This window comes from Leptosomus discolor, chromosome 3 (assembly GCF_034619465.1).
Source record: "Leptosomus discolor isolate bLepDis1 chromosome 3, bLepDis1.hap2, whole genome shotgun sequence".
Taxonomy (NCBI): domain Eukaryota; kingdom Metazoa; phylum Chordata; class Aves; order Leptosomiformes; family Leptosomidae; genus Leptosomus; species Leptosomus discolor.
The window spans coordinates 80882278-80907749 of record NC_141393.1 but is presented as its reverse complement, the minus strand read 5'-3'; the positions used below and the strand labels follow the sequence as shown (position 1 = coordinate 80907749).

At 40.1% G+C, this 25472-nt stretch overlaps 1 protein-coding gene across 4 annotated transcripts in view; it reads right to left on the bottom strand.

Annotated features, from left to right (window-relative positions):
• Nucleotides 1–6916: 6916 nt before the first annotated feature.
• The window catches only part of ZNF644 (zinc finger protein 644), a 29178-nt gene continuing 10622 nt past the window's right edge, over nt 6917–25472 (bottom strand). The window contains exons 2-8 of one of the 4 annotated variants that reach the window (XM_086462784.1): nt 24024–24096; nt 20631–22680; nt 19634–20189; nt 18840–19445; nt 16142–16264; nt 8774–8876; nt 6917–8280 (exon numbers count right to left, since the gene is read on the bottom strand). In XM_086462784.1, coding sequence (XP_086318910.1) covers nt 8088–8280; nt 8774–8876; nt 16142–16264; nt 18840–19445; nt 19634–20189; nt 20631–22649 — 3600 coding nt within the window. In that variant the 5' untranslated portion in view covers nt 22650–22680; nt 24024–24096 and the 3' untranslated portion in view covers nt 6917–8087. Of the gene's footprint in view, nt 8281–8773; nt 8877–16141; nt 16265–18839; nt 19446–19633; nt 22681–24023; nt 24097–25472 lie in introns of those variants that run through there. The other 3 variants (XM_086462782.1, XM_086462783.1, XM_086462787.1) reach the window with 3 other exon arrangements.

Here is a 25472-nt window from a genome sequence, read left to right as displayed (position 1 = left end):
ATGTGTCCACTGTAAATCTGTCTGCCTCAGTAGCAGGGATCATACACATCTAGACATAGAGACTCTGTAACATACCTGCTGCTTTCAATTTCTAAGGTAACATGAAGAAAACGCAGTCTGGACCATCATACAGCTTCCACAGCCCAGCATACAACACCAGTGACAGCAGGAGCGACTGGAAAGCAGGGCTTCTCCCTCTTCTCCCCACCCTTTATGAGATTCTGTGCCAGCTGCTGCATATTGCAGGGAATTACAGAAACCTGTGGGTTGCTGATTTTGTTCCCTGCTGGCAGCGGAGGGGGCTGCTCACGTACTCTTGGCACATTTCTACATCTAAATCTGAAATCAGAGTTTAATTTCCTAAGCATTTCATGCTTTTGCATTCATCGTGTACTAGTAAATGGACTGAAATTCCTCTCTCCAATATGTTTTCACCAGTTTTTAACAGCTACCCCTGTTTTCACTTTGCTCACAGAAGCTAACCAGCTGCTTGTTCTCAAAAATCGTTCAAGCAAATGCTCCATTGTCTAAATACTTCTGTGGTTTCAGAAAGGCTGTCAGAAAAGAGAAAAAAAAAAAAAAAGAAAAAAGAAAAGGAAAAAAGAAAAAAAAACAAACCAGCAATCCACCTTTATGCAGGCAAACCAGAAAGATGGTACAAAACATTCACTTTCCCAGGTGGGCTTATGCTATGTACGGTTATTCACGATGTAGGAGTTCAGCTCCCAACAACAGAGTCAACTCTGGAGTCCTGGGTTGGTACCAAATGTACAACTCAGGATTTTTGCTCTGTGTAACTTCTCTTCCAAAGCCACTCTAAAATTTAAACCTCTCCTCCTCCCCCCACCACTCAGGTACAGCCAGCCACTGTCTCCATATGAAGTAAATCAGAAATCAGGCCGTAAGCTGTGCTTTTAAGAATACTAAGCAGTACTCTATCTGTGTTCACAGTGATATAGCTTATAGGACTTTCCCAAAAAAGCTTCATCACTGGTAGCCAGCGGTAAAATAAAATCCTAAAGAACAAGAGGGATGAAAAATGAAGAAGAAAAAGCAAATGTGGATACAAGCAAAATCTGAGGAAAGGGAAAAAAAAAACCCAAGCTAGGAATGAAGATAATGAAAACGGTCAGGTTAGCAGCCCAGTGAGACGCAGCTAAATACTGTCCCCAGATGGGAACCTGGGCCTGAGGGCAAAGAAATGAGTTTGGGATCCTGGAAGAACGCTCACATTCTGGGTCAGGGTCTCCAGTCGTTTATTAGCAGTCGTGGTCAGCCAGAGTCAGAGAACGCTGGGTTTAGTAGTGGAGGTTATTTCAATGAGAAGAGAGTAGTATAAAATGATGCATGATAAATAGTGGAGAGAATTTCTGGAGGCAGTGGATGGTAATTTCTACATGAACAGAACCCGGAAAATTCAGATTTCAGTACCAAATTTGTGACTGAGGCCATATGTGGGAAGAGCAGCTCATGCTCCTTCATGACTGGACCGAGTGCCTACGGATTTATACGCAGCACTTCAAAAGCATCAGTAAATGTACTCCAGACGGCAAAGGGAATGGGTACAGTTGACTTCCAACACAAGAAATTGGATTTAAAGCCGCTTTTCCCTGTCACTGCCTGTTTCTTTAACAGTTTGGGGTTAAAACTTATTCCTTGGCTGTTCAGCTCAGGATAATATTTGCCCTAACCTCCTCTGTGCCAGGAACCCACACGCACCCCTGAAGATTTGGAGGCACAGCAAATGCAGCCATCAGCTGGATTTCAGGGACTACGGAACAAGTGTCAACCTCAGGCTTATACTGTCTTCTCCTGTTTGCAGTTTCTGTTTCAACCTATGGGGTTTTTGTTTGTTTGTTTGTTTTTAAAAGAGTTTTTTCCCCTGCTTCTTTACCCAAATAAGGCTATTTTCTTTCTCCTACTTTCACACAATTGTTTTTTTCAGGGAAGAGACAGATGAAAGAATTATTTCTTGTCAGCAAGACTCAACCTGGGTGACGTGCAATTCCTTATTTGGTTAAAACACAGGTTAACGGCGTTAGCTCGCGTTCTGCTTTATCAGTCACTTCTTGTCTGAAGCCGTTTCAAAGAGCACAACGGGATTCAGAGCTTCAGCATTTGTGGCTACAGCAGCGAGGATGGATTTGGAGGAGTTTCATGGAGAGCTACAAACACGATTCACAGCTGCTGCTGTAAAAATACATAATCAAATGTTCAAATGTGACGTTTCCAGCTTCCAATAAACAGGTTTTTTAAAAGCAGTAGATTATATGTAGGAACACGTGCCACGAACAGCACGCAAGCATGTTTTGTGTTGGAGGTCCCTGACACAAAAGCAGGGGGATTATCATCATCACTTGGTATGTAAACCTCCGATCTTACGAGTTAAAAGTGTACTTTTAAAGTGAAAGCACAGGATAGAAAGCCCAACAGCGTTGTGATTTATACAACACGTATAGTTCAAGCATCTTGGAAGCCGCCAAGAGGCTCCAGGGCTCCCTTTGCTCCCCCACTGGGCAGCAGGAGTTGTAATTTTGAGGTCTCTGGGCTCAGAGTTACCAAGGGTGCTGTTTGCAGCGAGAAAAGCGCGCAGAACCTGCACAAGGAAGGTCTTTCGGGGGTTTTATAACAAACTTTGCCTCCACCTAGAGAAGAGCAGCCCTACGGGGATGCGTTCGCTCCAGGTTTTATTTCTAGCCACGACAACAGCACGTCAGTCTTCAGGCAACATGTGCAAACCCTCTACGTACCCAGCGACGCACAGCGCGGACTCGCCCCTGCCCGTGACGCCCCGGCTCGCTGGAGCTGCCTGCGCCGGAGCCAAGGCAGCCAGGGTGGCTGCCCCGAAGGGACACCGCCACAGCCAGACCCTAGCTACTCGGACCACGAGGTTTTTCTGTTTGATGCACTCGAGTATTACTAAGAAGTTTTATTAAAAAGGCTGTTGGGTGACTTCGATTCGACCCTCAACAGGGGAACGGGGCGCTAAAGCCAGAGGGATTTCATGTTTGGCCTTTTTAAACACCAGCCCAGCAGCGTGTAGCGCAACTAGAAATGAGAACGAGCCGTGCCAGCGTATCAACCCTAGCAACAGCGCGGAGGGAACCCCCACTGCAGCCCTTGTTTAAGAAGACAAACAAACATACAAACCCCTGACACTCTTTCACGCTAAATTTGATCAACTTCTGCATTTTTCTTCCTATAGCCTGCGTGTGAGAACGGTTGGGGTTGGCAACGAAACCCTTCACGCTGCAGCAGGAGACGCTGGGGAATTGCAGGGCTGGGTTTTTCAGAGTACTCTGGGTCCAGGCACATGTGGAAGCCACTGGGCAAGTAGGGCTGTTAGGGAAAAACCGCTGCTCACTGGGAAAGGGGGCATCGGCGAAACTCGACGGTGCAGAGCGGGAACTGGGAGGACACGTGCAGGCGAGAGCCGCTGTGATTTGTGATGCGGCTTCAGATTTGGGCGCCTGGCTCTGGTGGTGCTCCCTCCACCATCCCTCGCGCTCGGTCTCCAACAGTAGAGCATAAATATTCTCCGAACGCCCAGAAGGTGACAGCCAGCAAACGTGCCCCCTCTGCCACGCCACCCAACCACCCAGGTGAGGGGGGCAGCCCCCGGTTTAAGCGACACGTGCGGCGCAGCTCCCCCCCGAACCACGGGAAGAACGCCACGAAGCCTGCGGTGTTAAAAAGGAACATTTTATTGCAAGAGATTACAGACCTGGCACCACGGCCAAATGTTTCCATTACATCAAAATTGCTACCCATGTACCAGGCAACAGCACCTACAAAGCATGGTGGATCGAAATATCTGAAATCATAATGCAGTCAGCTTTTTAAAGTAAGTATACCACCCTAAAAAGATTTTAAAAAGTCAAAACGATATAAACCAATTTTATTTATTTTTTTTTTAAATATGAAACTGGTGTTTAAGTGTCCAGGCCATTAATTCCTGGGATAAAGAGTCTGTTAACCACAGTGCTCAACTAAACAGGCTTTGTTCACAGTCCTTACCATTTAATTAAAAGCAAGTACTTGTTATTTGCTGTTAATTTTTCCACATTTGTTCAGTCAACATTTATCTTCCGTAGGTTTTCAGAACCAGGTAGAAGATTCCATGCATAACCCCTCTTTAAAGCACTAGTGACACGCAGGAAATCTAGAACCACAACCGGCCCAGATAAACTGGAGTCCCAATAGCTTTGCAGAAAGATCTCCCCATCTCAGTCCCGGGACACTGATGACCTTTTGAAACTTTGGATGGATGGATGGATGCACACCTCTGAGCCCCAATTCGTGGCTCACGTTCCTCCTGGGACCCACTTACCTCAAAGACCTTGGTGATTTCCCTGAGCGCGGCTGAAAAGGCAGGACTTTGAACAGGCACAGGGCTCAAACATGCAAAGTCTGGCCCAGGACATAAACGCCACCTGCCGGAACCCCCCCCCCTCTTTGGGACTTTAGGTGCTCGCCCTCCCTCCCCAAAGGCCTGCGTGGGCTATCGTCTGGTCTGGGCTTGCCTCCCATCGAGGAGAGCCAGCAGCTCATTCCCTGACACCGCTGGCCGGGTAAGGTGAGCCCTGAGGAAGCAGAAGTTGGATCTGCGGGCAGAGCCGGACTGCCTCGGCTCGTGGGAGCAGTCCACCTACCAAAAGTCACACAATGCATAGGAAGCAGGATACGGCAAAGAGGAGGAAATGCCCAGGGATCTTTGTGAGCCAGCGTTGGTTACCCACTTGCCTCCATCTCCCACGTTCCACGCACACAGCCTGAACGCAGCACCACCTGGCAGCGGCGACCGCAGCCACTTCAAAAATCGCCTTTCCAAGGTCCTTTTCTTTTCAAGGAACACAGTTTTAATGGTTTAAGATGATTCTGAAATACCACTGGGACTACGGGATATAGGCAATCATCTTACAAAACGTGAGGGGTGGTCTTCTACAATTTCCCAGGCTTCTCTAAGCATTCTCAAAATTCCTTCATAGTTTTCCAGACACTGCTACTTAAGAGACTTTTACCAGAAACCAGGGTAACTCCAGAAACACTTAAGATTGTGATAAGGAACCAAAACCAACCAAACAAGAATCACTGCGCCACTGCAGCCGTTACCCCAAAGCAATCTAGCCAACGTGAACAGACTAACACCCGCGTTTCTGTGCGCCACTCCGGACGGCCAGCTCTTTAGCACCGACTGCCCCAGAGCCTCTCAAGCCACACATCTCAAAACATGAGATTCACACCTAATAAAGTGACTGATTTAATTAAAACTCTTTCCTACCAGATGATTTAGAATCTCTGTAACTCTGGAAAGGGGGATTTATATCTCCTTGTAGGTAGCGACAGAAGATCCGTATTTCCAAACTACGGAAACCAAGAAAACAAACAGCCCCACTTGAGGGCTTAAGGGTACTCGATTACCTCTTTATTTTCCAAAAAAATTATCATTCAGTCTGTATCAACCATATATGCAATTCATTTAACAACCAGAGGAGTTCCAGAACGTCTGTACATACTTCAAGCTGTGCTGTCAAGGCTCTGACGCAAGCAGGGCACGCAGCTCCAGCGCACCCCCTCAGACGGCCCGAGAACACTGGAAACTGCTGCTCCTCAGCACCACAATCTCAGTTGGGAAGCTGAGCAGGCCCAGAGCTCCCTGCTCTTCAGACACAACCTTGCATTTTAGTGTTACACAAAGCAGCTCACCGTTGGGGTTTAATGAATTAAATAGGGGTTTTTTTTTATTATTATGAACCTAATAATAGGAGTTTTTTTGCTACTGCTAAATTCCGCACGGTATGGCTTCACCTTACAAGCATTCTTAACAATACTAGATAAATATCATTTGCACTTAATTGATTATTTTCATCTGTTAAACAGCCACAAAATACGGTGCTCTCACAAGCACTTTTTTTGGTGAGAAGGGTAAACAAGCACTCTATTAAAGCATTATAAACATTCAAGGTGATTCGATCACTTCCCTCTACTCTGTTTCAACACATCGCTGTAAATCTTCCGTTTTCACAGCGTACAAAAAAACCAAAATCCCAGTCATCCGAATTTAGAAATGTCTTAGTCTGCATACACAGAAATCGTCTGCAATATACTTCAACATCCCAGTTATCTTTCCTAAAATCTCTGAACTATTTTTTCTCCAGCCTTTATGACTGTACTGATGTAGATTTTCGAGATTAAAAAAAAAGGGAACGAATTTTGACAATAAAGCTGAAGTTCTCTGTAGCAACTTGCACGCCCGACAGCACTAATTTAACGATAGCCTTGACAGAGCGGGTGCGGCCTTGTCTCGGGACTCTGCCCCGCACAGCTCCGCACTTTTAGCCCCCCTCTTTTATCAGAAGGTTCACGAGCCTCGTGCGTTCGCTCTCAGCCGCGCACACACACGGAGACAGACATTTATTCGTATTTTCCACCAGTCAGATGTAACGCGTCTGTGAACAAGTCAGTTTATTGCAAGTCAATGTACTTTTACTCAAGATCATGAGAAGATTCTAATCTCAAGCAAGACAACTCAATTTCACAAACTTAATTCACACAATGCAAATAAATGCTTCACATTATAGACATTTAGATTTTCTTTAAACCTTTTTATTTAGAGATTTTTCTGGTAAGGAGATATACCATAGGAAAGCAATTTCACTGGCAGTGAGGTATGTATATACTCTACCAAAATACTCCTCTTGTTTTAACTGCTTTTAACTTTATTTACATATAAAGAAAATATCAATGCATATCCTTGGCTTAACTACAGTATCTGTTACCCTATATGAGTAAAATGAAATGTTACTTGCATACAAAATCGATTTGCAGAGGAATCTGATTTGATTTAAACAAAAAGCATGTTCTTAAGACAGTTTAAATGAACAAACACAATTCATCATGACCAAGACACCTGCACCGTATTTCCATCCTCACAGCACATTTATTTCAGTAATTCTGTAAGTAGGTCCTTAGCATGAGCATAGTGTTACAGTTTTCATACATATAATCACATCCAAAACAAGCTCTAAAATTTAAGTTGTAAACATTCTCTTCATATGTAGAAACATTTCAATCTGTGTTCGAATTGTCTAAAATGATCAATCTTTTAAACAGAATTATAAATGAAAAGTCTACTCTAACCGTGTAGTGAGCAATGCTTATTAGTACATTTCTACAGTGTTAAATAAAATAGTAGAGAGGCAAACTTCCGTAAGCAAGTCAGACTTTAAGTAAATCCTCATAAAGAAACAAACTTGTTAACAAAAAGATGCTTTGTAGTAACGAAAGTTGGGTTGAATCTACTATGATACAAAAACGAAGGGTAAATACGATCTTTGTTGACAAGTAGGAGGTAGCATGGATGCACCACTTTATTGTCAGTGAGAAATGCAACTGAAGTAAAGAATATTTCCTTACCACAAATTTCCAGTATTATGTACATATTTCTCTTAGAAATTTGTTTAAACAAGTTTCCCTCCACTTTTTAGTACAAAAAGCCTCATGTGATTTAAAAAAAACACTTACACACCTAGATAGAATAGTACTAATTGCCCTATTTGAATGAAACAGTCTCTTGAACTATGAAGTACATGATATTTAATGCCCTAAGTTGAGTAAATTGTATTAGCAGTTCTTGATATTATACAAAACACTACATACATACAAACAAAATATAATAATATCTTATTTTACTATGTAATTCTTTTTGGAATAAACAGAGCCTTGATTTGGGTAACACTGAAGAGAAGATGGTTTCTTTGTTTTATTAAAATCTGTCTTTTAAGTACCCATGTGCAACAATTTAAAAAATGGCTGCCAAACATGTAATGGTCTTGTATTGATAGTGAACACAGTAACTGACAAAAACATAATAAACCTTAAAAACACATCTTCCACCCTATATAAAATATAAAGACTACTTACTGTAACTGTTAAGTATTCAATTTATTTTGATGTTACTGTAATCCACATCCTCTATTTTTCTGTCTTTAGCATTTATAAACATAATTTAGTGTAGCAATTTATCTTAAAAAATGACAAAGTATTTCAAATTTACATCCAATTAAAATTGAAAAGGTTTCCTTCTTCTATGATGCTGCTTCTGCCATCAGTAAGGAAAACGAAGTTTCAGTAATCGAAGCAGGCTTTTTAAGTAGTGATGTGACTTCAACCATGCCAGCTCCAGTCCGTGGAAGATTTGCGTTGACAATGTGTCGCTGCAAGTGCTTTATCCAGTCTTCTTGAACAGACAAAGGTCCTCGAAAGACCAGACCACAAAACCTATGCAAATATTAAAATTATTTCATCAAGATGTATCTAGCTCTATTGAAAAAATATAAAATAAAGACATTAAGGGGAAACTCTTAATTTTCCTGAAGTTTGTTTCTACATGTTTCTGTCTGAAAACCTTAGGAATTGAGTTCACTTGCAGCAACTGTGAGCACAACCCCCCCTGCAGTTTATACAGCTGACACTCTTACATGTTTAACACCAGCAACAACAATCTGCTGTTCTCATGTAAGGCTTCTTTTGAAGGACAGAACATTACTCAGACATGACCAGTAAGATTTCAGCTAGAGAAACAGCTGGCAACCCGAGTATGACTGACTCAAGTCCTCTTGTTCAAATTAATGAAAACAGGCAACTGCTTCCCCCCCTTTATTATTCAATTTAATCACAAACACATTTACAGGATACAATCTTAAATCTTCTTATCATTAAAATTAGCAAGCTCTTAAGAACGTGTTCTTTCAATTAAAACAACCCTATGTACCTGCATCTGAGTATGTAAACTTCATCAGCACTATGAGGTAATGGCAGCATTTTTTTCTTGCTTCCAGATCTTGACCTTGACTTCTTTTGCTTACAGTCTAAAGCTAAGAAGAGAGAAATTTCCATATGTGAAAGTGATACTTCAATAAGTGTTAACCAAACAGAGATATTCAGTAAGCATCCCCTATAGCAGTAGCGAAAAGACATCTACCTCCTTGTTACTCTACCATTTAATTAATAGTGTAAATTCAAAACAATTACACTGTGCTCTAAGAAATTTACTGGCAAAACACGTGAAGCTATATTTTTTTTTTAGTTTAGCACAGTGCTTGCTCTTTAAAAGACTAGATAATTGACATTCAGCATTAAACTGCTGGTCTAGAATCAGCAAGCACCTACTAACCTATTGCAGAGTTACACAGACGCAAAGCACCACTGGAAATTCCCTTTCATGCACAAAACACTGTCAAAATCCTGGAACTCGTTTTGTAGTTCAAGTACCATCGTAAGACCGTTCCTGTTCAACCAAGTTACAACTTCACGAAGTTGCAGCTTTCAGCTAATGCAATCAAGAATTTCTAGTTTGGATGCAACACCTCCCATTTGTTTTCAACACAAAGCAAAAGTTTCTCCTTTTTATTCTAAGAATTTCAAATGAAGCTTCCCCCCTCGCTCCTGTCTGAATTTTAAGGCATCTTAGAAAAATTACGTATTAACCCCTGGCAGTGGGAGCTGGTGTCAGGGCAATCAACAGGGATGGCAAGGCCGCTCTTTAAGTTCAGTCTACGCGTTCTATGTATGAAAATAATGGGTGTGAACAGGAAATGCATAGCAACGGGTTCAGTCAGCATCGAGGGCTGTACCTCCCATGAAGAGATGTCATAGGAACCTGTAACAAAACCTGGAGATCCTAAGCAGCAGCTAAAGTTGGGGGATGAGAGGATTAAACTCCGTTAATGTCGTTATGATAAAAAGAGCCGACAAAGCTCAAGAAAAAACAAGAAGCTTGGGACTGCTTGAACTGAGAAGCGTATCTACCTAAAAACTATTACAAAACACAAGACACCAATACTAAAACTCCACAGAAACCTGAAAGACAGTAACAAGTGGTATGCTTGATACCAAAAAGGCATAAAGCTACGCTACTGAAGCATCTTAACAGTAAAATAATAAAAAAAAAGTTACACTTATCTAAGTTTTGACTCTTGTAATATAAAACAGAAGAATAAACCTCTTAGTATTGTGAAGCATAAGACAGCACCTGGTGAGGCAAAACATGCTGATTTAAAGAACACACAGTCTTGATTGCACCCTTCATTTTTCTCATGTCCTCCAAACGAGCACCTCAAATTTTTACCCTGCAGCCAAACTTTTAACTTGTAGATACACCAGACGTTTCCCAGTTTCATCCCCAGATTTAAAGATTCCTACAGTATCTAGAAAAATTAGAATGGATTTTTGAGGTTTGAAGGTACCAGAGAACTAATCAAACAAGGAGAAAGCAGATACCAACCTAAAGAGACTTCCTTCAGACCCTGGGTCAAGCCATCATTAGGAAGATGAGGCTCCACAGCATTTTTTTCTGATAGCAACAATGAAAGCAGTCTGGATATAAAGGCAGTAAAAGCCAAGGTGGCAGGGGAGAGAGAGATAGAAATGGCCAAGATAACTTCTGGAAAAGTGAATAGGTAAGGGGTTCTTAATGCTCTCATCAAAAACATATTCTTCATATAATTAGGAAGAAAAAAGCAAACTATCTTTCAGGCTGTAGGAACTACCAAGTAGTATAAATATTTTACATACCGCAACATCAGTAACATCACCAGAAACGTAAGCAGACAAAATACTGAAACCCAGACACCCGTTCTCTGAAGAGAACAATTTGCATGAGGGCCGACTCATCTGAAGCAGTTATTACAGCAAAACTATGCCGTTGCCGATTTTGCAGGACGTCATGGGAAGGAGGGAAACAAAAGTCAGTATTATGGGAATGCAAACACATCCATGAGTTGCATCTGATGTCAGTTAGTTGATGTCAGTTGAGATGAGCAAAAAAAAAAAAAAAGGCAGTAGACAGCAGGCTCCTTCCAGAGAAGCCTACGCACATTTGAAACAAGAACTAGTTCATGTCCTTCATGGTGGCAAACTTAAGGCATTCATTCATCAAGAAATTTGATTCTACTCACATACATCCCAAGCATTTCAGAGAGCTTTCCCTTTCTTACTAGACCTGAATTGGTCTTCTGCAACAGGGTTCCTAAAACCTGATGGTTTTGTGTGTGTGTGTGTCATCTTCTAAGAAAACCCCTCTGAACTCCTGTGCAGACAGACAGCAGCACAAACAGAAACTGCCATAATGTACCAGCAGAGACAGTTTCTACTTTCTTGAAAGGTACCTTTTCCAAGAATAATGAGAAAACAAGGAACACAGAACGGGCATCTTCTCCGAGCCATTTACGATGGAGGCTCTAAATAGAGAAATTACAAAACAAAGAACAGGAAATATCACAGTAAAAGACATGAAGAAAAAACCCCAGATAATTCAATGTATTCTCAGAGTAACTTAGCCAAGAGCTGAAGTAGATTTGCCCAAGTAAGAAGCTGTTACAAAAGACAGAAAATACTAAGAATACTAAACCTGTGTTCTGCAAGGGGTATTTTTTGTTCCCTTTGTCTTTTGACCGAGTGAACATATTCCTTCACATTTTCGGGGGCACGAAGCAGCACAAGTACATTTCGAAGTTACTCCCATGAAGCAGGCAAGTAAGCGGAGAAAGTGTAACGTCTGGGTAAAGCCGACTGAAAGCCGTAATTCCAACACCAGTTATCACAGAGGCGTACCAGTCACTGTCACATTAATTTCCTTTTTGTCTCTCCAGAGAGTAACAAGTTTAAACGGAGTCACGTGCACACACTCAAGTAGTCTGTTAACATGATGCTCACAAGTGCTTGCAAGCATTAAGCCATCACATCACTGCCTCACCCGTAAGAAAGCACAGCCACGTTCTGACCAAAACTCTGCTACCGTTCTTCGGATGCCTTCACCGTGACAAAGCATCACCTCCTCAGAACGTATGTTTGTAGCACTTCCCAGAAGACACTAAGGATAATTCAGCCCTAGTGAGCTGCATGGAAATTGCAGCAGCTTGGCAGAGAGAGAGGCAGGAACTACCTACCATTAACACCTATTTTGTGGCTATCACAGCTCCCAAACTATCATCCTTCGTTCTCCATAAAGGCCCCAATCTTTCTGGAAGATGCCTCCTTCCTGCAAGTTTGGCTACCTGGTGTTTCCTAGCTGCTATTCCAAAACCTTTTTGTGAACAACCAGTTAACGCCACTTCATCAGACCTCTGACACAGCACGACAGGCAAACAACCAGTTTAAAACAAAAGACAATCAAACTTTGGAAGAATCTCCTTGAGGCACTCAAGTTCAATTTCGGAACATGCTATTTAGAAAAATATATGACAGGTAAAAAGGCTGCATATAAAAACTTCACTTCTGTGACCACTTATCAAGGAATGCTACAAGCACATGGAGCAGGAGGCTAAAATGAGCATGCCTAAGACAACACGAATTAGGAAAGTCACAATTAGAGGTCCCTTCATGCCATGACATTTGGTCTGAGGTTCCAAATTAAAGCATATCTATGCTAATTTGCACGTTTTGCTTCTTGATGTCCCCCAACACGGAACACTTCTCATTTCCTGAAGACTGAAGCTGGGTCTTCATTCAGACTTCACTACTGCTGTCATAGCGTATGTAAGCTACCACACATTGAGTAATTGCACGCATAAATGGATCTAATTAACCATTTAAAACCATTGCCAATTGAAAAGTAAAAAAATAATGACTTATTTTTCTTGTGTATTTATTCACTGATTTTTCAAATTCAATCACTGGCTATCTATCCTCATCATCACTGCCCAGTAAAATGCATTAAAAAAACCCCTCCAGTAATTTGCTCCCTGAAGGATTTTATAGGACACTAAAAATCAGCTCACTGTGCCGGTTGATCAGTTACAACTGCGGCAGCACAGAAGAGAGACACACAAAGCCAGTGGAGCTCAGATCTCTGCTGCAACTGCATGTGCTTCCACAGTAAACCTCCCAAAGCACAATTTCGACAAAGCAGTATTAGAAACTATTTGGAAGCGCAGTGGCTGTATGAACTGCGGCCTCAAAGGCCAGAGTCTTTGCTCTGTTACTTCATCGTTCTCTCCCAAAGTTCTGAAAAAGCAGTCTCCATCTACAGAAGCAGAGACCAAAGAAGAGAGTGGTGATTCCCAGAAGATGACAGCTGGTCAGAAGAGACCGAGTACGTAAAAAGAGAAGGTGTAAAAAGCCATGGTGCAAGAGAGTATCAAGAGACTTTGCGGGGGAAAGAGAGGTCTAGAAAGAAGAAAAGGAAGGAAGTTGGATATGCAGCTACCAAGAAAAGCGAGATGCATTTTGAAGGATTAGTGTAGGTCTGTCCAGTGCTCTAAGGATAATCACAAGAAAGAAGCAAGTTTGCCACATGCTCTGAGAAACATAATGTGTTGCTATTCATCAAAACAGCATCTATGATGAGCTATTACACCATTATTACTCAAAACTGGACTGCATAAACAAACAAACAAAAAGGTAACATTCCAGTCAGACATCTGAAGACCATCATGCAAGCACTAATACAGAAGTAACTATCCAAATGAACCTAGACAGACATTTGCTATACACTCGATCCGTACCTATAGGAACCAACTACGTTCAACAAACACTAACCTTGAACAGCCCACAGCCTAGAAAGTTTCACTTCTAGGATGCTTTTCTGAGTCCATGCTCAAAATTTCCCATTATGCTTAACTATATCTCTCATACTGCTAAAACTGTCAAGTTGTATTTGGAAAAAAAAAACAAAACAACCAAACAAACCAAACAGGGTGAGAATCAAATTACTGACTCTGAACAATCAGCGCATCTGCTAGAAAAGCAGTATGATAACAGTATCAAAAATGTATGCAGACAAACTGAAAAACTGAGAAGACTAGTACGTAAGCTCACGCAGCGCTAGGGAAGTCTCACTTTGGAGACAGGCAGAGATTACTGCTAGATTTCTCTTACTACACAGCAATGCCTAGATAGCTCCCGTAACAACTGCCAAATAAAAGAATTACAGCATTCATATGTTTACATACAGTTATTTAATTACAGTAAGAAACTGAGACAAATATTCAGCCAAAGGGATTTCTTTGCAGTAGTTACGTTTACTTTAGAAGATATAAGAAAGTCTTTGTGAAAACAGAAGGAGGAACCTTCTGTCTCACTGTCTCCATACAGGTTCCAGGCCAAAGCCAAACTGAAGACATCTGAAATTGCTCTCAACTGTAACCATTTTTAATAAGAAAACCTGAGAGGTCCTCAAGAGCAACACTCACAGCAAAGTTTAAAACTAGCGTGTGCTAGTGAAATCTTGCATTAAAGTAATTCTCTTCACAAAATTTATGAAGTGGAATATCAAATAAAATCAGTTTAAAAGCGTATTTTCTGTTCTACGAGCCTTCCATTGAGCTTACTCAAATGAAAAATCAATGAGGAAAGTTTACAAAATTCGCAGAGTTACAACAGGTTTAATGGTTATGATTAAGTTAATACAAATATTCGCTGGTTGCATAATGTTATAGCTAGAACTTAAGCCTCTCTAAGTCATTTGTTTTAGTGAAAGGCCTTTATCCACATGGTACAAGCTCTTTATTTGGCTCAGCTCCAGCTTCTGAGATCAAAAGGTGGGGTTTTTTTGTTTCTAACTTTTTTTTTTCTGGTAAGCTTTGTTTCTAACCTTATTTTGTTTCTAACCTAATTTTAAACAAACTTTGAGGTCCAATGATACAAGACTCGGGAGTTTTCTTTCAATTCTTTTAAAGGAAGTGGCAACTGTTCCGATGAGTATGCTCCTACTTCGCTAGCAAAATACATTTCCCAAAGAAAACAACCAAAAATCTCTGAAAACACCTTAACAAGCTACCTTCACTTTTCCCATCTAGCAAAAGGGAAAGTGAGGAGTTACAAGGAGCTTGTCCAGGACCCAATCTCCGTGTACTATCCTGTTTGCCACTGGGTCTCCTCTACTGAGTTATCATTAAGATTTCAACGTGCAATTTAAATATATAGATCTTGAAAAATATTTCACCACTAGGTATATAAGCACAGTAACTTACCACAGGGCTACTATCAAACCACAGTAGTGGTAAATGAAGTCCACTATCATCACCTCTCTACCAAGTAAATACGAAAACTTTCAGAAGCACTAACTAAAGGTACACACACCTACACATTGGGTGTCACTACCTCTGCTGACTTCCTTCTAAATCTACTTTATTATAGCATTAACTCAGTACAACATACGACCTGGCAAACACAAGCCTGGTTTGTAAAAATATTTCTTTTAGCCTTCCGCAGAGAAAGCCTGAAACTCAGTTTATTTGCCATTCTTGGCATAATGAATTAGATCTGCAGATAAATAAAGGATTATGCATTTTTCCAAAGCATTATGTAAAAGTCTGTGCTTGTTGACACAGAAAACTGATGGCTGCCCTTCTTAATTACTGAATGTTCCAGACTTGTATCTCCAAATTTTCCTCACTATATTCCATCTCTGCTCCCCAATTTGCTGTTGATCATGTGAAGTCCCTCTAAGCTCAGCCATAATCCAAGTAAACTCAGAAATCGCCCACAGCCAAGCAAACTGCAGGTCTCTGGAAACGAGTCAAAATATGGAATAGTCGAGGAATTTCAAAATGAAGTGTGTTTTAGTAAAAAATGTTAATAGCAGTGCCAAATGCTGAACTACACTCACTCCAAGTCAGACCAGGTAGTTCTTGGGTTGTGAGCCAAACAAGAAATGAAACCATCTACACACAGTACGGTGTTAGAAATACAGACTGTAAAATTACTTGCTTTTCCTATTTTAACTACAGTACTCTTAGTAACTGCAGGTACTAGACTGGAAAAATTACTTGTTGGTTTGTTGTGGTTTGGGTTTTTTTCCCCCCCCTCTCATTTCTGAGGTATGTTTAAACACTTCATTAGAAGGCCAACTAGCTGGTTTGGAAGTTGCAATATATAATGAATTTAAGCAACCATCTCTTAGCTTTGCTTACGTACCTTACATGTTGGATCCAAAATAAATGAGTAAGAATGAAAATCAGACATGAGAGTGGACAACAGCAACATACCTTTTCTTACAAGTTGCTGAAGTTTTATGGCAAATAAATTGTTGACCACAAGAAGCTTCAAAATTATTTTGAATTAACATATGCTTTTGTCCAGTCTGATGAGGAAAATGTATCATAGACAGACTTGCTTTTACATCTGTAACAAAACATACCTGTCCCAGTCAAAAGTCCAGCACTCTTCTTTCGTGCATAAGCGCGTAAGTGGTTGGACAGGCTAACAGCACTTGTAAACGTCGTATTGCAATGCACACACGTTCTAAGCTTCACAGGCATACCTATCATTCAAAAGAAAACTATAATCCAGTTCTCTCTTCAAAAAATGAAATTCTCAAAGCGTTGTAAAAAGTTTTCTGCAATAAAGATGGTTTAAAATATATTCACTGCATTGACGCAATTGTTTAGTATATTAGAAGGATCCAAGTTAACCGTTATTAGTTTTCCATGTAGTGCTTTAAGCCAAACCATGTTATTTGAAAAAGCACAGAAAGGAGGCAACTTGAGCCCAGTAGGCTACTCTGCATTTAATACCTACTACCAAGTTCCTACAGATCTCCGCATTCTGAGGCTCTAATCCCAAAATACACTCCTGCAATTTGAATAGCACAATGCTGCCGAGAAATTTCAGAGCTTGCAACATTTCCAATAAAGAGAATTTAAAAAGTCTAGTTGCCAAAGTGGTAATTAAAAGTGTTTTACCCCTAAGACTGAAGAGCTCAATACTAAATTACGCTGCTGTTGAAGGCTCAGAGAAAAAGGTGGTAAAACACACCACTGAACAGCTGTTAGACAAAGCATTTCGTTCAGTGCATTTTCTGTTCATTACTTTAGATGCGCAATCGACAATGAAAGTTAATTATTTGAAGTTTTTTCCTAAAATCTTTGTGCTAAATAAATGATCAACAAAGCAACATGCTATTTATCACAGGAAAACAGTGAAACAATACCGAACTCCTCACTTACCAGACAAAGAAACCATTATAACTTAACCCCTGCTCAACTTCACCGTAATGTTTCTCCCTTCATGTTACCAAAGATACATTGTTTTGGTCAGCTAATATTTCAAGTTCTCTACTAATAAATTATTAGAAGAATAAATAAAGCTAAAACTGCTCAGCTGGAAAGCCTTGTTTGCAGGAAAGAAAAGAATCCTACTCTCCAGCAGCCCACAGAAGACATGCTGTTTTTTCAGGCAAGTTACAGAAGAAGAACAACCTGGTTGGTAAAAACCCTTTTTAAAAACTAAAACCAGAATTAGAAATATTTGCCTTTTTTTTTAGGAAAAACAGAAGAATTTCAACTGGCTGTTAAATATTTTCTTATTAACTCAACTGGCACAGTGCGTTAGTTGTCAAATTCTGTTACCTCAGCCACAGGTAATTACAGGGCCCCAGTCGTAACGGTTAGTACTATGCAAGCGTACGTTTATTTTTACCTGGTTGTTCATCACAACCAAACAGGTGCTACCTAGTATTCAGCGATACGTATTAAACAGAAAGCAATACACAGTGTCAGGTTTGGCAAGCTATTCCTTTAGCATTGTTTTTCAAATCGTTAAGCCTGTCAAAGATACACTTCCTTTATTAAGCAATCTCCTGTCTTAAAGGACAAGCACAGACACCCAGAAGACATTAAATGTAATTCTGTTCCACCTCTACTATGTCATTTTAGAAAGCCACCTTTGTTAAGAAATTGATTGCCACGCTTTTGTAGTCCCCTAAAAGAATTTCTGAGCACATCGGATTGTTGTTTTTATTTGTTTAAAGGAAGACAAGAATATAGGTGAAAAAGTACTAGGCACTGCCAGTTTTACTAACTTGCACTGGGTAGTAACAAGAAAACCAACAGAACCATAAAAAGTCAGGGGTATAAAATTAAGATCCTGCTCCTCAATCTAAAGAATCCTGCAGCATTGTAAGGTGGTGTCCAAACAAGAAACAGGGAAATGCAAGCTCTACAGACACATTAAAAAGGATGTTGTAAGAATTCCCCAAGACTAGAAATAGCTCTTACGTGATAAGTAGGTTAAAAACATCACTCTAAAAGCCTGCTCTATTAGTATACAGAGTATCTAGGAAGTTGATTATAGAATTGTTTCATTAGCACAATTCTCAGCGGAGGGGCAATCTCTGTCCCTATTGCTCAGGGGCTGTGCATTAGTAACCAGCTGGCTACAACTGTATTCCAACAAAGCTTGAACCAGCACAGGTCTTCACTCGGGATAAGACAGGCCCTAAGCAAGCATCAGTTTCTCACAGCAGCCGCAATTTTGAAACAAAGAAGAATCAATCTATGTTGGAAGAGCACGTTTGCCTAAACCCACCAAAATTAGTTGACAGTGATCCACCAATTTGGAATATAATTCATTTATAACGGTATCAACAGTTCTGTCAGTTTGAGCAAACGCTGCTTTGCACAAACCTCAAAGATTCCAATGAAGCAGTTCCCAAACCAGCTGTTCTAATGCCCAGAAACAGGGTTACAGGCCCAAACGTTTCAGAACTGTTAGTCTACCAAATATGCATGGACACTTCAACTTGTTATTGCAGGATGTGTCTTCTTCCTTACTGAGGCTCATTTTGTGTCCGCTTTCAATTTCTATGCCCAGCCATATGCAGAACAGAACTATGTTCCATGCAAAAACCCCTCAGTGCTGCTGAGGGGTTTTTTCACTTTAGGAAAAACATGTCAGAAAAATTTGCTGTGCTACCTCTCGCAGTCAGTCTCCTCTGGAAATGAAGCAGGAATTAAACGAACAGAATCCCAAATAAAACACTCTGCACTTGCACATTTTCTATGAATTAAAAAGATTCTTTGGAAATGTGGTCAAGACAGCTAGAAACACCTTCTTACCTGACTGCATAGTCAAGTCCATTTTTTGTGGCTGATACATCAATGGACTGTCTTCATTTAATGGAAGAACACATTTCTGAACAAACCTCTTTCTTGCAGTTTGATTATGAATCTTTTGAGGAGAAATATCAGGATTCCTTTCTTCTCCTAACCTCTTATTTTTCAGGAGTTCTATCAGTGTAAGTGACTGATTTTTTTTTTCACTGTGTAGTACTGCTTTTGTTTCATCACATTCATTTAGGAAACTCAGCCCTTCTTCCTCCGACGCAGACACAGATGTATCTTCAGTCTTTAGGCCATTATGGTATGCTTCAAGAGGTAAAACATTCTGAGATAAAAAGTCATCGTTTGATGCAAATTTCTGAGCAACGAAAGGTCTGGGAATAATGCGGCGACTGTTCAAAGCCTTTAGGATTTTTTCATACTTCTCTTCGTTTTGCATCATCTCATTCAGAACACAGATCGGAGACTTGTGTGCGTCCCACTTGGTTTTGCCAAGCCTCTTCAGGTGTCCTCGCACATGATTAGACAATCCGATTTTTGTATCGAACCAGCCGCCACAGAGCTGACACGTATGCTCAGAGGAAGTTTCAGACTTCTCAATCGCTACAAAGAAAGTAATTATGTTTTGTTTGTGGTTTTTTTTTTTTCCAATTATATACAGTTAATCATTACAACAGCAAATCACAAGGACGAGAGGCTTTACAACAAGATAAAGCAAGTCTTGTTCAGTGCTTAATAAATCCCTTTGTCCCCTTTATACTCAAATTAAAACCAAACAAAAACCAACTTACCTTTTCTTACACGTTTAACAGGAGTTCCCGTTCCAGTTCTTTTAAAATGTTGCATTTTGTCACTTGTTGCTATCTGTTCTGGTGAAACAACATGACGGGCTTCATAGCTTAGTCCAGCTCTGTGAAGATGTCCTCTGACATGGTTGGACAATCCGACACCTGTTTCAAAGGTGGCTGGACAGTATGGGCAGGACTTCTTCTCAAGCGACAAATCAGTCCAATGGAAAACTGAATTATGCTTTGGCAATGCTGATCCTACATTTTCTAAATTCTGAGGATCATGCAAATCATGCAAGAAGTTACTACCCTCAGCATCTTCATAATACTCAAAATAAAAGCCATCATTCTGCTCATAACTAAGTGAAGATTTATCACCAGCTTCATGATCTTCCATTTTACCTTTGAATATGGGGAATAGGTTTACATGCTCCTGATTAATATCACTGTAAGATTCATCCTCCACAGACTGTGTAGTGTAATCACATAGTTCAACATTATCCCATGAACTTTCATCCTCCGTTTCATAGCTGTCTTTTTTTTCAGCAGAGTTAAGTTTCTGTAAAACAACAACAGTCATTTTATGCAGAAAATCTGGATAGCAATCCAAATCATCTCCTGTCACAGAGCCTTCCCTCTTGGATTCTTTAACCACTCTTTTTACAGCTACATGCCTATGATCTTTATAGCCTTCTGCCCTTTTGCAATCAAGATTATTTGAATCCATGACAAAACAATTATTACGGGCACTACTTGATGAAGAAAATAAATGTAAAGAACTGACAGAGCTGGACTCTTCCTTTTTCAAATGCAAAGGATAAGAGTCACTAGATCTTTTAATCATCCTGTAGTTTTCATATTTGTGTCTAGACAAATAATTACCGCTTGTTTTGACACTAGCTTTCTGCTTTGCTGCTTGACGAGAACATTTAGGTTTCTGGTCAATGCTATTTCTAATCAAAAAGGTCTTGTTTGTAGAATTTAGATTGCATACACTTACAGATGACTGCGAAACGCTTTTCCGAGCCTTCTGTATCCTGTAGGGTCTCTTGTGAAGTTTTGCGAAGTTACCGGACTGTGAAGTAGAGCCAAATGATCTTTTTACATCTTGTTTTAAAACAGAGTTCTTTGGAAAAGTAGAAGATTGTTTGATCAACTGTTTTGTCCTGCTACCAAAATCTAAGGATTCTTCTATTATGCTGCCTTTTCTTTTTTCTAGTCTGAGATGGCTACCAAAGGGATCAATGCATGATGCTGGGTGCAAATACTCCATGTGTTTTTTTAAAACGCTTCTAGCTGAAGTAGTAAACGGACACATCTTACACATATACGTCGATGACTTTTTTGAGGATCCTAAATACGGATCTTTCAAGGATGCCTTTTTCTGTGTTTTCCTCTGGGACATGTCGCTACCGATAATGGAACATTTGACTACTGCTCCATGAGCGATCCCTCGATGGCATTCCAGTTCATTTTCTGTCACAGCCATGAAATTGCATTCCTCACAGCAATAGTATCTTTTATCTTTTTCATGGGTCTTCGCATGCTGCACAAACGTTTTGGGACAATTGGTACCAAATACACACTGTGGGCACTGTAACCGTGCACTCCTACCCTCATCCTGAAGTTCTTTCAGCTCACGGATTTCTTCCATCAGCTTCTGTCTTCTTTCCTGGTGAATTATCATATGTTTAAGAAGCGAGTTACGATCTCGAAATGTCCTTCCACATTCCCTACATGCATAGGGCCTGGGGACATTGAGATGTCGGAAATGACTGTTCCCATCTAAATGGTACATCATATGCCTATGCAGATGCTTCTTCTCCCTAAAATTCACATTGCACTTAGTACAGGGATAAAATGATGGTTCATCAGTACTGAAAGTAGATGGCGACTCAGAATCATTCTGTTCACATTTATTTTTTAAAGTATTGGAAAGAAAAGTGCTAGTGTGAACAGGGGAAGTATCTTCTGCACAGTTACTACTGGGACTATAAATGAGCTGCTGGATAGCATCAACAGCTTCCAGCTCTTCATCTGTGGATTCAGGCTTTACTTTACTCAGTGAGTATTTCTGTGGCTCTACTATTTGTAGCTCCTCATTCTGCTCTAAGAAGTCAACATTTAGTAGTTTTGATTTACTAGGAATACAACTGCTATCACCAAAACAGTCTTCAGTGTAGCGTGTTATTTTACTAACATCCATTTTCCTTTTTCGCTTTTTTTCTAAGCCTACTTTACAGTGAATGGGAGACTTCTCTATCGTTTCTTCATTTGTCATAAGAAACTGTATAAACTCTTTTTGTGGATCCCAGCTGGGATCGCATCCCGATCTGAAACCACCTGTACCTGAGGAAATGCCTGTCAATGTATCGACACAATCATCTTTTACTAGTAAATTTTTATCATCCTCACAAACTTCTACTTGGCTTACTAAAGTGCTATCTACACTATTTCCTACTGATGTCTGTGAATCACAACCAATTGAAGTAGAGGTAGGTAGATTTTTAATGGAATGAGTCAGGTTCTTAGCATGTGCTACATCAGGTAACAAAAATAAAACTTGGTGCTGATTTGATTTCTGTGTTGTACTCTTTGCAGGCAGCTGAAGATCATGAACCACTGTCAAAGATGAGCAGGAATCTGTGTGATGACCTACAGGCTGTCCAGAGGTTAATGAAACACTGCCTTTATTCATAATGGAAGTCTTAGCTGAGGTGGAGTGTGAAACTGGTCCATTAACAGCAGTTCCTCTAGACAAGATAAAGTTTTCACTAGAAACAGTAGGAGCACCAGTATGTATAAATAGAGAAGTCTGGCCTCCACTTAAGGCTTTTTCAGATCTGTCCCTTGATAGCTCCTCAGGCAGAGTCAATGTATTGTTCTTCTGAAACGACGTGTCACTCTCTTGTGGTTTAGGAATGCCACCTTCTTCCTCAGATATGAAATTATCATCACATAGGATTTCTTCTTCTTCTTTAGCACCAGTGACTTCAGTATTTATCTCTAAATCATCCATATTGCTGGTCTGTCCATTAAGTACGTTTATACTAAAAAACAAACAAGAAAAGAATCAGAAATCACAGAAGTAAATAATGGCAACTTTAATTTAGTTTTCTTCAGGATCACCCTTCTTCACACTGTAATCTAAAAATACGTCTTGAATGTGTTAAAAACGATTTTTTTTTTTTATTTAGGATATCCAAGACATGTTTAAAATTAATCAACGAAGCAATTAAAAAAATATATACTTTTTTTGCTATGCTATATTAATAATCACACAGCAAACTAGTCACTGCCCAGTATCCCAGTTCAAAAAAGCCTGAACACTTACACACAAGCAAGATGGGGGAAATGAAATTGTCATAAACCGTCCAAATACATTCTACATGTACATTAACATAAACACAGAGTTTATCTTTAGTTGTTTTCTAGAAGTAAAACAGAATAGGGAGTAAACACTACCCAGACACCTGCTAGTCATTTCAGTGTTTTTTTATTTTTTAAATTTTTTTCTTAAAAAACCCCTCCGTACTTCCCTTTGGCACCCTTTCTGAAACTGAAATAACCTTTACATATCTCAAGGTAGTACTTTTTCCAAAGTGCTTGTATACAACTGACCTGATGCTACACAGAAGCCTAGAGAAGTGTTTACTTTGGTATTAAAGGAGAAAACACAACTAAGCTGATTTTGAACATCTGATTACTGAGAGAGACATAGCAAAGGATCAAACACTGAATAAATGAAATGTCTTCCCATTCCCTTCCTACAAAAGGAGTCTCCTTGCTTTAAAATAAATAAATCACATCCTGCTTATGTAATAAGGCCATTTTAAATAAGCAAATAAAATAGCATCTTCTCAAAGGTGGGAAAACCCCCACAATTATAAAGAAACACTTAATTAGGATTTACCTACCAGGAAACCACCATGTTGACTCCAGAGCGTGACAACAACAGTATCTACTAGTACAGAGAACTACTACAAATTAATCCCCTCTGGGAGGCCTCGTGGACATAAATGTCTTTCAGTCATACACAAAATCATCTACCCAATGCTTAGTGAGCACAAAGGAGCAGCCTACACGTGAAAATCCGTGTGCAATAAACAGGAGAGCGAATTTCAGTCTGCCCTGGCATTTACCTCTCACACGGGTCCTCAGAACACAGTACGCATACGGCATTAAAACACTCGTGTAGGAGCCAAGAACATCTATCTCTACTTTACAGAAATCACATATTTTACCTTTAAAGAGTGCTATTCACTTTGATCTTTTGGGGGATGTGATTCCTACCATCACATACTTAGTTTCAGTTACTAATTAACGTTTTGAATAGAGCTCAGTTAAAAGGAGTCATTACCTAGACTCTTTGAATTAAGATGTTATAACTCACAACTAACATCCATGGCTCCCTGCAATGGTCCTTCATCGAAATCAAGGAAGACCACTCTTGACATCCTCTTTTCCTAAGGAGAGAAAACAACCTGGTTAAACGACACCACTTTCATCTTCATACGTCACACTCGAAAATGAGTCCGGCGTTTCTATCAGTTTTTCAATTCAACATTATGACAGCTACCCACACAGTTCAAAGCTAGCTACAGCCTCATGGAAAGTCTCTGTTACTGTGCTGCTTTTGTTTCAAATCGGCAAATGGACAAAACCAGTTCTTTAACCTCCTGCAAGTCTGTAAAAACCAAACCTTAATGTAATGTTTAATTATTTACTATTTCATTTTTTATATTACTTATTTACTATTTTGATGATAAAAATAACTATATTTGGAGTAGAAATATAATGAAAAAAATTGCCATTAAAAAAAAATATCTTCCTTTGCTACTCAGTCACTGAACTGGCCAATTTAGAAAGGTAGCAATGCCCACATCACATGCATAACAAATGCTTGAAGTGTATGAATTATTTTATTGTATTATTTATCTATAACACACCTTTATGCAAGTATTCTACTAGACACTAGTTTCTCATCTTCCCATTTCTTAGATTTTTTGCATTTCTTTCCTGTTTTGAGATGGGTCATTTTCCACTGCCATAATAAAGACTTCCAATAAGATCACATGCAAAGCTATCACCCTAAAATGGTGATAATGCACCACCCAGCGGGAGTCTTTCCATCATGTACACAAGTTCAAAACAGGCAGTGCAAACAGGCACTAAGAATCAGTAATGCAAAAGTCAATTAAAAGAATGAAGCCTCCAAAGATGCACAACAGCTCCAACGATTTTACAACTGAATAGTGTAAGCTTCATGTAGTATCAGGTAGCAGAGCACAGAAGCAGTTCACAAAGTTTAGAGGAAATTTAGCAAGCCAATTTTGCCTGAAAGATGTGTGTTTCCCTCGGTTTATTACTGCAGAGGTAGACAAATGTATGCTCAGTCAATTTGAGAGCCTGTATTAGCTTTTCTCAACAGGAAGCGACGTTGCTAACGAAGTGGTAAATTCAGTGTTAATGAGTGGCTTCACTGTTACCACCTCTGAGGTAAAACCTTCCATGTTCCAAGTTCCACCCATCTGTTCTGGTGTGAGGGGTTCAGAGGAAGAACAGACGCTTCCCATTTAAAGCAACTTCATCGGTACCCCCCGAACAGCGGGGAGGCTAACTGAGAATATTGTGCCTGCTTGGAGCCCGCCATCCTCATTATCAGAATGGCTCCTGAAAACTTCTCCCCGCTTTACGTGATGAAGACAAAACCATGTTGCTCTACATACAAAGCCACACATAATGCCAAATATCAGCGTTAAAGCCTAAGTTAAAAAGGTGGCTGGGGCACCACACGATCACCTTTAAACTGAGACTCTTCAGCGTTATCACAAGCAGCACC